The 14,565-nt window shown below is 34.5% G+C and overlaps 2 protein-coding genes across 2 annotated transcripts; both read left to right on the forward strand.

The window, feature by feature from the left end:
- Positions 1–671: 671 nt before the first annotated feature.
- LOC136065805 (uncharacterized) lies at positions 672–5,599 on the forward strand (the record flags this gene model as incomplete). Its single annotated transcript, XM_065769482.1, is given in 5 exon segments — positions 672–746; positions 2,917–3,303; positions 3,411–3,503; positions 4,192–4,348; positions 5,284–5,599. Coding segments are annotated over 5 exon segments (924 nt in total), but the record flags the coding sequence as incomplete, so codon positions are not given.
- A 2,099-nt stretch (positions 5,600–7,698) lies between these two features.
- On the forward strand, positions 7,699–13,066 carry LOC112015898 (KRR1 small subunit processome component homolog). The gene is made up of 12 exons (XM_024048355.2): positions 7,699–7,995; positions 8,087–8,163; positions 8,290–8,400; positions 8,676–8,744; positions 10,759–10,815; positions 10,962–11,000; positions 11,130–11,234; positions 11,378–11,460; positions 11,574–11,655; positions 12,234–12,377; positions 12,499–12,570; positions 12,658–13,066. Exons 1-12 carry the CDS (start codon positions 7,782–7,784, stop codon positions 12,769–12,771), a joined length of 1,167 nt encoding a protein of 388 aa, XP_023904123.1. The 5' UTR covers positions 7,699–7,781; the 3' UTR covers positions 12,772–13,066.
- Positions 13,067–14,565: the final 1,499 nt, after the last annotated feature.

A 14,565-nucleotide genomic window follows, 5' to 3' on the forward strand; every position in this document is an offset into this window, starting at 1 on the left:
TTGTGAGAATTAAATTAATTGATGAAATCTAGGTGTGATCGTATGCAAAGTTAGACAATGAACTGTTTTCTACAAACAAAAGGTTTCAGGACAGGATTGACTGGACTTGAAGGGTAATAGATTTAAACTAAATAGTGGAAATGCAGTTTTCTGACTTTCTCAAAGGTTAAGTGAAATAATGAGTTAAAGGAAAAACAACATAAAACAAAAGTTGAATGAATGCTTTACATTGAAAAGAAATATCCTAAAGGTTTAGACTGTGTTTCTAAGTAAAACTTTGCTTTTGGCGGATTATACCTCAAGCCATTCTGGTCTTATATCATCATTTTATTTTATTACTTGTGTATGAGTGTTTTTATTATATTTTAAAAAATATTGATGGAGGTATCTGATTACTTTCATATACACCTTTAGCTTGATTTTCCTTGTTTTCATCATTCATTTTAGTTGTTTGTCATATACCTTAATTTGTTCAGACTTAAAATTTCTTGAACGGTCGTACTAATTTGATAAGTAAATACTGTCACTTTCTAAGTTGAAAAATTGTATTGGCATGGTGTTTGTTGATGTTATTTTGGGCATATGAATCCTATATAGGTTTAGTTCACTTGCTATGTAATACATTTTGGATTAGATGATATCTTCCCTTCCTAAAAAACAGAATAATTCAGGACATTTGCCATTCTTGGTTGCGCTTTGAGAGGGAATACGGTACGCTTGAAGATTTTGACCATGCTGTACAAAAGGTAAATTCCTTTCTGCTTCAGTTTTGATTTGAATGTTTATGAACAAAATTGGTGCCATGTTCATATATATTGTATGTAGTACGTATGAATGGTTAATTGAAATTCTATTTTTCTTTTGTTTTATTCAATGAAGCTTTATTTACTTATAAAAAAAATTCCAAAAATGAAGAGGATGGGCTACCCAAGGTAGTCAGCCAATTGAACAAAAGTCTCCACATTGAATGTTGATAGCATGATTAGGGTGTTCAACACCAACCAAAGTTCCCCTCTCTCAAACCTGTCCAGCATTACACACAAGGGATGTCCTTTCAAATCATATGGATCTTTATGATGATGAAATATTCTGTGCCAATAGTCTAACCATACTTGAGAGAGAGAGAGAGGAAAAAAAAAAAAAAGTCTAACCATGGGTGGAACCACTTTTTGGTTTTTTTTTTTTTGGGGGGGTGGGGGTGGGGGGAGGGGATTATTATTGGCCTTAATAAAATAAGGTTACCCCCCCCCCCCCCCCCAAAAAAAAAGTCTATTACACATGACCCCCTAACTCTAAATTTATATTCTTCCATACCCTTACTTGGCCTCCCTGGGCCCCAAGATAAAAATTCTGCTTCAGCCCGAGTCTAACATGTGTATCACTATTTTCAGCATAACCTAGGATATCCCAAAGAATGCAAAGGCAAATGACCATATATCTGTTTCCAGTGAACAATGAAAAGAAGGTGCTCAACTGATTCCCCGCCATTCTTGCACATAAAACACCAATCAATGATTAAAACATGCTATCTATGAAATAAAAGGAAGATTACCCACCCAAAGTTCTGTCCAGGCAAAGTAAGGTATCTTATGGGCTACTTTGGCACACCAAATATTTCTCCAAGGGAAGTGAACTCCTGTAGAGCCCATCAAGTGTTATAGTAAGATCATCCTTCAAACTTTCCATTCTTGGTGAACCTCCAGAATGCTTAGTCCTCAACTTGGCTGGTTGGAAGATTAGAATGCAGCAAATCAAAAAAATTTGTCCAGAGACTCCTGCTCCCTAAATTGAAATGCCCACCTAAAGTGAGGATTTCAACTCCGCCCTCCACTCATGTAGGGAAATTGAAGTAGTTGTGTCTACCGCCAGCCCAAACAAATATAGAAATCACTATTTGAGACAAGATTTTCCACACCAAAGATCATTAAAATTTGAACTTGTGTGCCATCCCCAATTCTGAATTTGATATGTGTAGAAAATACACACCAATCTCCACTGATACTCCTCCAAAGGATTATCCTGTGAAAACTCCTCATAACCTCTGTAGTCCTACCTTCCCATAAGTCTCTCTGTATTTTAAACAAGTAATATGTCTCCAAAGTTGATGTCTGTCATTTCCAAATGTCCACAATCATTTTCCCTAATAGAGCTTGATTGAACATGCTTGATTTGCAAATCCCCAATTCACTTTCATTCCATGGTGAGCATAGTCTACTCCATTCTACAAAGTGGACTTCCTTGTATCACCCATGTCTTTCAACAAAAATTTAACTGAATGCTTGGAAACATGAACAAGATCTGACTTAAATGCAAGATTGAGCTATATATTGATGCTTGGATATATGGTAAGGTGAACGGTGAACCATAACTATTTTTATTTAGGATTCATTTTTTTTTAAGAAGTAAATATTGTATAAGATTGCAAAAAGGGGTTCAACCCTAGTACACTAGAGGAACGCCTAAATGAAATTGAACTGTTACGATCAAAGAGATCAATAAATCCTAACAAATTAGAGAGAAAAAAGAAGATATTGGATGTGTTAAAGAACTGAAAAATCTTATGCCTTTAATAAGCCTCAATATTCTGATCCTTTATTCATTAAAGGAAACTGTTTTGTCCTCTGCTGATTGTGTTGTGAGTTTCTCTATCCCTTGTAATATACACTACTTTTCGACTATCATGTTCACAAAATGGATCCTGTTTTGCCTTTTAGGTCCTTTGTAGTTGGACAATATCCGACATGGACTTGACCAAAAGCAAATGAAAACCTGTCATTTTCTTAAAGAAATAATTCATTAGATCTGTTTCACTGAAATTGGTGCAATGAATCAATATGTCAATCCAATTTTCTTGAAAAATATATGTCTCTGGAGATCTCTTGTTGATTTACAATTTTCACCCTTCTGCTTTCTTAGGTTACTCCTCGCCTGGAAGAGCTCCAGTTATTTAGGTTACAGCAGGAATCAAAATCAACAGATGAAAGGGAAATTTCTTCTAAGAAAAAAGCTCGTGAAAAGAGAAGGTCAGGTTCAGACTTAACTCAAGAACATTCTCCTGCAAAGCGACAGAAAGATGCAGCTCAAAACCCAAAGAAAGCGTATGGGAAGGATAAAGCCCACGAGCCGAACTTAGTTGAGACAAATGAAGTGGAAGAGATGAATGCCAAGATTGACAATGAAAATGGCAGAAATGAACAGATGAAAGACAATTATGGAAAACAACAGATGAAAGATTCTACCCCTGGAAAAACTAAAGTATACAAGGACCAATGCACTGCATTTGTATCAAACATTAACCTTAAGGTGAGTCAAAACTCTCTCTTTTTCTCCTCATTCTTGGAGCAGACTTGAATTTTTAATATTGATGGTACAAATCTTTTTTACAAGTACTGATGGCACAATTTTTGTAGGCAAATTCTGAAGATATACGTAAGTTCTTCAGTGATGTGGGTGGAGTAACTGCTATTCGAATACCGCAAGACAAATTCACAGGAAAATCAAGGGTCTGTCTTTTATCCATTCCCTTTTGTTTCTTTTGATCTACTTTTTTTTGTCTTCATATGGAACATTTCAGTAGATGTTCTAGATGTTGATAGGTAAGGATGAACTAAAGGCTTGAATTTAACCAAGGGTCATATCATGGTTCTCACCTAAAGTACACTTGATGACTTGTCATACGATCAAGCTTCTTTGTGAAATGCATGTGATAAATTTTAGTGGGTTTTTTTTTGGGCCATTTACACTAGTTTCTCTAATCTATGTTCCTTGTATGTGTCCGACTATCATGCTTCCTAGCAATATTATAAAACAATTAAACTATAATAGGAAAATTACGTTTATTTGTGCTTAAACTTTTGCTGGGTATCTGATCTCTTTGATTGCACAGCGTTGAGTCTGGCTTTTATGGGTTAGAGCCATGGGTTATAAATCAACATCTTCCCCCCCCTCCCAACAAAAGAAAAGGACATGTTTCATATTTCAAAAGAAATGCCTTTTTAGAAATTTATTCAGTTATTATTTATGGTGATAGAATCAAGGCAGTGGACCACAGAATATTTTAAGCTAGATATACTTCTATAAGATCTGCTTGAATCTCTTTAATGATAGTGAACTTGTAACATTCTTGTGTCCATAACAATGAATGATGATGATGATGATGATTATTATTAATTTTTTAATTGATTTGTGAAGGGACTAGCATATGTGGATTTCTCCGATGATGCTCATCTTGCTGCAGCTGTAGAAAAGAACAAACAGATGTTACTTGGAAAGAGGGTGAGCATTGCTCGGTCAAATCCAAACAGAAACAAAAAAGATAACTCTCACAGTGATGGCCAAAGGGAACATGGTAGGCTAATGGATTTATATCATTCTTTACTTCACGTGTTTGCACTGGGGCATGCTTGTGTGTGTGGTCACATTATTTTGTGCCAATTTCATTACTAATTAAATGTTGTGTGTGTGGCAGTGCTGTACTTTTGTGCTTATTTCATTTGTTTCCCCAAATTGTTGTTCTCCTTAGATAGCATTTCTGTATCAGATGTTATAGTGGTGCAAATCACTTATGTTAGAGATGGACCTCCATGGCTCCATCCCATTTTGTTTGTCCACTATGCCATTTTGGGATGACCCAAGATGTTTGTGCACTTTGAAAAGTCAAAAAGATACACTTTCATAACTTTCTCAACTTTCCCTTTGGTTCATTTATTTGAGTTTTAAGTTTTTAGAAGAGTAATTTTGGAAATTGGCTTTTATCTAAAAGACCACATTAAATGATGTAGAAGCTTTTCTAACTGGACAAGAGATCGGAGGAGTGGGCTCATGTCATGGTTTAAATGGACGGGTTAGCTGTACAGGGATGAATGGAGTTTGTAGTATATCTGAGAAACAGGATTATCAAAGTGCTGTAACTTAAGATTAATTTTGAAAAAAAATATAGCTTTGGGACTAAGACTTTTATGCTAACATATCATGTTAATATTGTATGTTTTTTGAACTTTTTGTTTAAAATTGAACAATATTAAATTTATGTGATCAATTCATAAAATACTTTTTCACTTACATAATTTTTACTTATGGAGTGTACTTGCACACAACAAATGTCAAGTGAATATTCTTGCACTTCTACACTGCAATAGGTGCATTGGGCTTTTATCTATTATTGCCCTCCTTTCATTAAAACTCCCTTGTATTTTAGTTTTTGATGATATCTTCCCTTATTCTATTGGCCCTGCCCCTTAGCTCCCTTTTGTGTAATATTTCTCATTGAAGTTAAATTGGCAGTGCATGGTGCTGATCACAGCAGTACAGCTGGAGGATCTGCTAGTCAAAAGCATAGAGTTGACAATGTCCCGATTAAGGGGAAGAACACATTTGCAGTCCCGAGAGCTGTTGTTAAACCACTTGGTTGGACTGCGAATGAACCAAAGACTGTGGAGGGAGATGAAAAGCCGAAGTCTAATGATGAGTTCAGAAAGATGTTTATTAAAAAGTAATGTGTTAGTGGGTCTCAAATTTTACTGTATGTTGCAAGACAAATTCTCATAAAATCATATGACAGAGCAAAAGGTTACATTTTGCTTTGTCGACAATTTTACCATTTTACTTGGTCGCTCATTGGAATTAGCAAGGGCTTGGTAGCACATTGGTATTAGCAAGGGCCTGAAAGAGTTTTTCGATGTTCCACCTAGAAAAAAGGACAGAAAGAAATCAGAATGAGAGTAAATTCAAATGCGGGGTAGTAGAGTAAGGATTTGTGTCTTTGTTTGATAATAAAGAGTTGTCATTAAAGTGGACGTCAGATGAAATTCTCTTAAAAAAAAATCTTTCTTAATACAAAAATCAGAAAATCAGATCTCAAAGGCCTAGACTTCTTCCCCTTCACGACAGTGAGTCAAGAAGCCATTGATGCCCCTAACGCCTCCAGTGATGCTGCTGGAACCGTTGATGCTGTTGTAACATCTTCAACAAATTTGTCTTTGCTCATTTTACGAATCTGTTGCAAGCAGTTGTAGATTCTTATTTTGCAATGCCCATTTACACCCTCCGTCCTTACTCTTCAAATAGTTGTATCAGCTTCAACAAATTCCTCTCTAGCTGCGAAAATTGTAAACCACTGAGTGCTTCATTAAAAAAAACAAAAAACCCAGGAAAGAGGAGACTTCAAGCAGATCTAAAAACAAAATGTTGATTTGTTAAAACTGAACAATTTTGTGAAATGGGTTTTGACTTGATCTTTCACTAGCACGCTGCATTTAGATTTTAATTTACTTCAGACTCTAGGTTTCTGTTAGAAGGAAACAAAATTACAACTTACAAGAGCATTCTGAAAACAACTGTTGGGTCCAATGGAAAATAGGAAGAGATGACATAAAGTGTAGTGAGGCTAGTGCTATTTGGATCAAAGTCTAGTAATATCTACTACATCTAACTATCGGATTTCCAATCCCATTACACCATACAGTCATATAAAATAGGCTCCATTCGATTTCGATTTTAGATATGCAGTTGGTAATTCTGACTTCATTTGTTTTCTTGGCTTTATAATGTAATCATAGTCTCCATTGACAATGGTACGGCAAATAAAATCCGCCATAAATCCACAAAGGCTTCCAACTTGAGAAATTGGGTTTTGTCGTCTATGTCTTCATTGATGGTCTGTGCATTGTCTAACCAAGGAGTTACAATGCGAAGATAGAAAAAGGGGTAGAGATATTATGAATCTAATCAGATATAACAACAACAATAATAATACGATTTAAAGAGCTAGTACCATCGTTAACTCTTTTTTTTTTTTCCCCTAGTCGTTTAAATAAATTTTAGCATTAATCATACCTATCTACTCTAAACTATGGATTAATTTGCAATGTCCACTCTAAAACTATAAAATTATACAGTTTATTCTAATTCAAAATTAATTTGCAATACTCAATCCACCATTCAAATTTAGTGTTAAAATCAACAAATTAATGGCCTAATTGAGATGGATCCTACCTACTCTACTTCATTACATGCTTCTACTTTTGTTTGGTAGTTTTCTTATCTCATAGCACAACAAGAAACATATTGTGGTGGCTCATTTTATCACATTCACATAGACAAAATATGGACCTTGATTAATATTTATTTCTAATTGTCTTTCTTCTAAGTGTGTTTGAACACCCCTAAATATAGTTTAGTGGTAAGAAGTTCTTATGATTCATCATATTTGCGAGTCTAGAGTTATAAGTTTGAGTGGTGACAAGTCTTACTATTATGTGGAAGGTCCTACATCATGCATGACAGGGTTTAAGTGGATCAGGAGCAATGACTTGCGATATTTACTAGAGGATATAAGAGACTCTTTCTCCTTTACAACTCATATTTATTACGACCAGAAGAATGCTATTTAGATTGCTCATAATGACATATATCGAACGAAAAACTAAATATTTTGCAATCAACAAACATTTTTCTTGTCACCAACTCCTTCAAAGTTATTTTATAGCTTCACCATATGCCGTCTTACCAGCAAATCCAATATCTAATACTTTTTTCCTCCAAAAAAATAAAAAATCTAATACTTATACTTACTATATATAAAAGCAGAAATTAAGAAATAGTTAACTCCTTCTCAAAAAAAAAAAAAAAAAAAAGGTTAACTAAAAAATAATTAAGGTAGTTTTGGCCAGCAGTCAAAAAAACAATAAAAAATTGTGTAATAGCGTATAGGGTTTTATATTTTCTGCGTTTTTAGGTGGAAAGGCAAATCCTTGAACCCATCAAGTCTGAGAAGAAACTGTATGAATGTGGGTATGGAGGAACATGAAAACAACAACAACAACGGTGACCTATCGCAGAAGCCGAAGAAGCACAAGGGAAAGCACGACAAGCCAAAGCCTTGGGATGATGACCCCAACATCGACCGCTGGACCATCGAAAAGTTCGACCCTTCTTGGAATGAATCCGGAATGCTCGAAGTCAGCTCCTTCTCCACTCTCTTCCCTCAATACAGAGGTAAAGTTTCAATTTTTCTATTTTTTTCTTTCTGGGGTGTTTGCTCTTGATTTTGGGTTTTGATTTTTGATTTTTTACTTGTTTTCTTCAGAAAAGTACTTGCAAGAGGTTTGGCCAACTGTTAAATCTGCTTTGAAAGAATATGGCGTTTCATGTGAACTTAACTTAGTAAGTTCAGTTATCAGATTCATCTCATATTAGTAAATACTGCCTAAAGTTTCAATCTTTCATTGTTTTACTTAGAAAGATATATGTGTTTTTCTAATTCATTGTATGATTTATTACTGGTTATAGGTTGAGGGGTCCATGACAGTTTCAACAACTAGAAAGACTAGGGACCCATATATTATCATCAAGGCTAGGGAACTTATTAGGCTTTTGTCAAGAAGTGTCCCTGTTCATCAGGTACAATTTTTGGTCTCTCCTTTTTTACTCTTGCCTGTTTTGTATGAATTTTCTGTTGTGTTACAAAGGTGTGAAATAGCTATCGAGATGTTGGGTTTTGTTCTTACATTATATCAAAGCCCAAGGGTGCACAGAACAATATGTAAACTAATAACTTTGCTCGATTCTTTCTATCAAAACTATATCAGTAGAACTCTATTGTGGCATGGCTGTATTAATTTGGCTGCTTTTTGTTAGTTTGTAATTTTGGTCCTTTTACAATATTTTTATGGCAGGCAATAAAAATACTGGATGATGAAGTACAATGTGACATTATCAAGATTGGCAACTTGGTCCGCAGTAAGGTATGTATTGCTTTACTTGCATCAAATGATTGCTGTCTGTTGACTCATATTTCTTAATAACTGAAGAGACATTTGGTGTCGAGTCTTGCGTATATGTCATTAAGCTCTTATATTTCTATTATGTCATTAAGGGGAGGTGCAGAGCTTCTTGAATGTTATACGTCGTAGAGATTTTAATGATTGAGAATTGTAGTCGGTGAATTCATTCCTAAATTTTCTTTACTCAAATAAATATCCCTAGGAAAGTGTGTGCTGATAGAATGAGTTGGAGATTCAATGGGAGTGCTAGCTTTGATGTTCGCTTATATTACGTTGCCTTAAATGATGGCTAAGTAAGATAGCAACAACTCCTAATCTTCTGAAATAACAACCAACCTAATCACATCTCCTAGACAATAGGAAATCCTTATTGATCAACAAATCAACTAAACAACTACTTGTGAGGCATCAACTTTGGCTGGGACTGTTGGAATTACTAAGCTGGCAACAGAGGTCCTGTCACATGGCCTTAGGACACAACATACACCATATGATTCTGTGCATGGTAGTTCGAGAGTGTGATTGTATTTCTCCCTGAGTACAACTCCAGTGTACTTAGTTTTGTTTTTATTAATACAATTTTTGGTTACTTATCCAAAAAAAAAAAAAAAAAAAAAATTCTGTGCACAGTAACATAGCCAGAACTTCAATATAATCATAAAGCATAGAAGGTCTACTCGGATTGAGAGACAGCCAATGAAATAATGATCACCGCTCCCTCCAAATAAGCCACACTTGACATCTAGGAACCACTTTCCATACTCTTGCTTTGAAATTTTGGGGTCGTTGCCACCAACCTTGCAACATACCTTTCACTGTCTTAGAGCATCAACAGTAGTGGAGCCAAATTTTAGCTTTTTAGCACCATAAAAAGTCACTTTATTTATTTTACCTTCTCACATCCAATAGCAGTAGTTTTATTTTAGCTTTTAACATAATAAAATAATATAAACACTACAATATAATAATATTTCATTCTACCACCAAAACACAACCACAACCAAAAGTAGTGTGAACGCATGGTGGACATTGGGAGAGACATGGAGAGGTAGTGAGGAGAGAGACAAAAGCAGTGTGAGCGCAAAATATATATATATATATATATTTTTAATAACTTTCAGCTACGGTGCACAGCCAAAAGTAGCTGTGGAGCCAAAAAATATAGCTTTGGCTCCACTATTGTAGGGTACATTTTGATATTTAGTGGTGCTAAAAATAGCTATATAACTATTTAGCACCACTATTGCTAGTGCCCTTAGGCATCGCTCAACTTTCTCTAAAAAGCCAGAAGTATGAAGTTCCATAATTCCATTGCCTCTGGACAATGAAGCAGCCAGTGATTACTCATTATTCTTACACACACCACCAATCTGCCAGCATCATACCCCTTTTCACTAAGATATCTTTAGTAAGGAATTTCTCCCAAGTTGCAAACCCCATAAAAAGAAATAACAACCTTATTTGGGACTCTCACCTGCCAAATAGCCTCCAAGGGAAATCTAAGCAGCCAGCACCTCTCAAAACCTCAAAAAATGAATGGACACAAACATTTCTTCCCAAACTCCAAAACATCTTGTTCTCCACACCTGTTTGGATGGGGATTAAATAGAGAGTTTGGAAAAAATGAGCAAACTTATTGAGCTCCCAATCATAAGCAGCTCTCATGACAGCTGTATGATTGTTTTAATAATGTGAGGAATAATAATATACGAAAAGGTCCAACATTTATTCAGTTAGAAAGAAATCAATTTATTGATAGTTTCCAAAACCAAAAGTTTATGGTGTGGGATAAGTTGCGTCCCTGTTCTTTTATCCCTTCAGTTTCTGTTATATGAATACCACATTAAGATTTATTTACCTGTTAATCTATGAGCTTTTCTTGATACAAAAATGTTGCAAATGACATGAAATGTTGTACTTTTGTAAATTTTAAATCAATTCTTGGGCCTTGGTCTAATTTTGAAGTGGTGCGCAGGAGCGCTTTGTCAAACGAAGACAACATCTTGTGGGTCCTAATTCTTCCACTTTAAAGGTGTGTACAGTGAATACATTAGCAAAAAACTGAAGGAAAAAAAAAGTCCAGTTAATTGGTTGGCATGTTCACATTGTCATGGTATGTTGTTAAATGTTCTTTTAATTTGTTTTCACTAGCTTAACCCCAATATTATTGAGGTGCAGGCACTCGAAATACTGACAGGCTGCTATATTCTAGTTCAGGTAATTGTTAGTTTGTTACTGTTCTTTGTTGCTTTGGATGTGCCACCATTTTTTGGTCACTCCCATTCCTTAGCATAAAGTGGAGAATAAAGAAATGAAGGCTTTATATTTTTTATTTGAAATGTATAGGGGAATACAGTTGCTGCTATGGGTTCATTTAAAGGTTTAAAGCAAGTTAGGCGGATTGTGGAAGACTGCATACAAAATAAAATGCATCCTGTATACCATATCAAGGTGAAAAGCCTGGCACTCTGTTTCTATTGTAATTGGTGTTTTCTCTTGAAGACCTGTCAACTTAGTTATTTACACCTGAAGATCTATCAACATTCTCAATCTCTCTTTATCTCCTCCCTCCAATCATTCTCTTTCTTGTTTAGGTTCTTATGATGAAGAAAGAGCTTGAAAAGGATCCAGCGCTTGCAAACGAAAACTGGGATAGATTTCTTCCAAAATTCAAAAAGTATGGCATCTACTACACACTTTTTGTTGTATATGGATAAAATCACTTTCTTTCAGTTTATTCTGTCCAATATATTTCCCATATTTTAAATTACTCCTGTAACTTTTATTCAGGAAAAATGTTCAGCAAAAGAAGGTCAAGGCTAAAGAGAAGAAACCATATACACCTTTCCCTCCTCCACAACAACCTAGCAAGGTGAGAGAACTGCTTCTAGCTCTAAGTATTTTAAATTCGTACAGGAAATTCAATGCTTACTGTTATCATCACATCAGGTCCCAGTTCCCCCCAGCCCCCAAAATATCACAGGCTTTCTCTTTGATTTAGCTTTGATAGAAATTAGGTTACTTGTTGCTTTGCTTTTAATTAGGTACATATCAGGGTTTAAAACCCTTTAAAAATATTTTGAATATTAAGGATTTTTTTTTTGTTCTGATTACTATTACTGTTATTTTTCATTTTTGAATCCCACCTACCCTTTATTTTCTCCCATACTTGGTTCCCATGGTAAATATTTTGAATTATCAATCATGTTTCAACGTCAAATTTCCGCCCCCTGTTCTGCTTTGTTTGGACATTGCTTTATGAATGGAGATGCTGATGTTCTTGCTCATTTTAGTTGGAGATGGTGTGGAATTTGCTAGACTTTACTTTCAGTAGGATTTTTATTGATCCTGCTCTTTGCATAATAGAACTTCTTCCTCATCTTTTGTTTCTTTAATTTGCTTTCTCATCTAAGAGGAAAATTGGCATGCAATGTTCTATGGTATTTTCAGATTGATGAACAATTGGAGAGTGGAGAATTCTTCATGTCTCAGAAAAAGAAATCAGCAAAGACATGGCAAGAGAAGCAGGATAAGCAGGCACAGAAAACTGCAGAAAACAAAAGAAAAAGAGAAGCTGCATTTATTCCCCCAGAGGTTGTATTCTCAGGCTCTTTCACTTGATCACCTCCATGTTTTTTACATTTGAGACGTGCTCTTACTTAATCTCACTTTTATCTCAATGAATTCTTGTCTATTTTGGTTTGACAAATCTCAGGAGCCAAGAAAACAGGATACAAAGTCTGAGGATGATAATAAAGATGTGGCAGCCATGGCCATGTCTCTAAAGGTATATAAACATCATGATTTTTGGGTTTTCTTACTTTCAAGGACTTGTCCATTTTACTGTAATTGATTAAATTGGTTGGTTGCACAGAAAAAGGCAAAGGACTTTGGGAAGCAAAAATTGAGTGAGAATATCAATGCTGAAGCTTATATTGCCACAGCTGGGGAACCTTCCAAAAAGAAATCCAAGCGCAGAGAAACTTAAAATATGACACCAAAGCTATATTTATTGCAGTCGGTACAATGTGTTCATTGTTTGGTACCAAACTTGCTTCTTGCCATGATTCTTAGACATTAGTTAGAAAAAGTGAATTAGAGTTCTAAAATTTTGCTGTGCATGAGAAGCAATTGAGAAATCTTCTTTTAGTTCATGTCTGGGTTTGTTTTATTTGGACACTTCACTGGATAACATGTTAACTCGTACTAATCATACTATGTACTAGTGATGTTTCTAATCTTTATCAAATAATATTATTATTTATGAAAGTAAAATTTTATGATTTTTGGAATATAATATTAATGTTCAAATTGAATTAGTTTTACAACAATTCAAACATTTTTTCCCTTGGCTGAACAATTGAAACAACGTACAGCAAAAGAGAATGCAAATTTAATTACATGCTATCAAGAATAGAATAATTATTATATGCTTGAATTAGTGAAATTATAAAATATTTGTTAAATCATTTAAGAAATTGGTTTATATTCTTGATTATTCTCTTGTTCTAATAACTTGTAATATATTTGAAGTGGATTCCACAAATATTGATGATAAAGAGAGCTTCGTCTATGGATGAATTACTCTGTTTTTCTCTCCACTCTTTTCAACGAGTGTCTGTCATTTTGTTCGAAATTCAATTGGGATTGTTCTTTTGGAGGTTGGATGCAATTGCTAATTCATGATCTAGCATGTACAGAATGCATGTTCATATGTTATGATATGAATATATGACCATAATTTGTTATATATGGATGCTGAGATTTCATTGATTCAGAACCAATATTCATATGTTATGATATGAATATATGACCATAATTTGTTATATATGGATGCTGAGATTTCATTGATTCAGAACCAATTCTGATAGCAAATGGAATCCACGAATTGATACAGAACCAATTCTGATAGGAATAGAATCTTCGAATTCACCAATCATTTAGCTATAGATTCTTAGTGAGGATCTTTGTCTCTATAAAGTCAGATCCTCTAATTCAATTTTGTGATCTTGTATTTAAAACTCAAGTTGATTTTTTGAAATCCATCTTAAGTTTAAAGAAGACTACTAGAATATCCTATTCCTGATAGACCCAAGCCCATTATGGTTAGTCTAATTCAATTTCCTAGAACCATGGTACTATCTATACTAGTCCAATGCTTAAAATACTATTTGAAGTTATGTATTGTTAGACCTAGTTCTATATAAAGGGCCCCCTTCAAATAGTTTTATGTTTGATTCAATATATAATCCTTCTTATGATTATTTTTTTAGATCTAAGAAAGGTTGCCAATTGGTTGGGAATGGAATACAACAAATTTATTGCGTTTGAATGAGCTTATTTTCATTAGTTTATTTAGTTAATTAGTTTTTATATATTTTTTAGTAAAAATACAATTACTATGATATTTTTAAAAAACTGTATATTCTATATAACACTACAAAACCATATGAATTGGAAGTCACTTACCTCCAAAAAAAAAAAAAAAAAACCATGCATGTTTAAGTTAAGCAGGTTCAAGTTCAATCCTAACATTTGACCACGAAAAGGAAAAGGGGGGAAATCGATAAAAACAAGAAGAAAATGTTAAGGTATTTGTTGGGCTCACCCTAATTAAGGGGGAAAAACACTTGGCTCAGAGGCCTCACACTTTCCCAGGATTAAAAAAAAAAAGATCCCACTTATTACCCAAAATAAATTAATAAATAAATAAATAAAGGAATTGTGTTTCAACTACTGTAGGTACGTTGTGATTTAATGGTGGCGATTTTGATGACTTCTG

Source organism: Quercus suber, unplaced genomic scaffold, assembly GCF_002906115.3.
Source record: "Quercus suber isolate HL8 unplaced genomic scaffold, Cork oak 2.0 scaffold_1177, whole genome shotgun sequence".
NCBI classification, from domain to species: Eukaryota; Viridiplantae; Streptophyta; class Magnoliopsida; order Fagales; family Fagaceae; genus Quercus; species Quercus suber.

What these genes read in the sequence shown, in the direction of transcription:
- LOC112015898 (XM_024048355.2), top strand. Translation starts at nt 7,782, where the DNA reads ATGAATGTGGGTATGGAGGAACATGAAAACAACAACAACAACGGTGAC. An exon ending in TCTCTTCCCTCAATACAGAG is followed by an intron (nt 7,996 to 8,086) that starts GTAAAGTTTCAA and finishes TGTTTTCTTCAG; the next exon opens with AAAAGTACTTGCAAGAGGTT. An exon ending in CTAATTCTTCCACTTTAAAG is followed by an intron (nt 10,816 to 10,961) that starts GTGTGTACAGTG and finishes ATTGAGGTGCAG; the next exon opens with GCACTCGAAATACTGACAGG.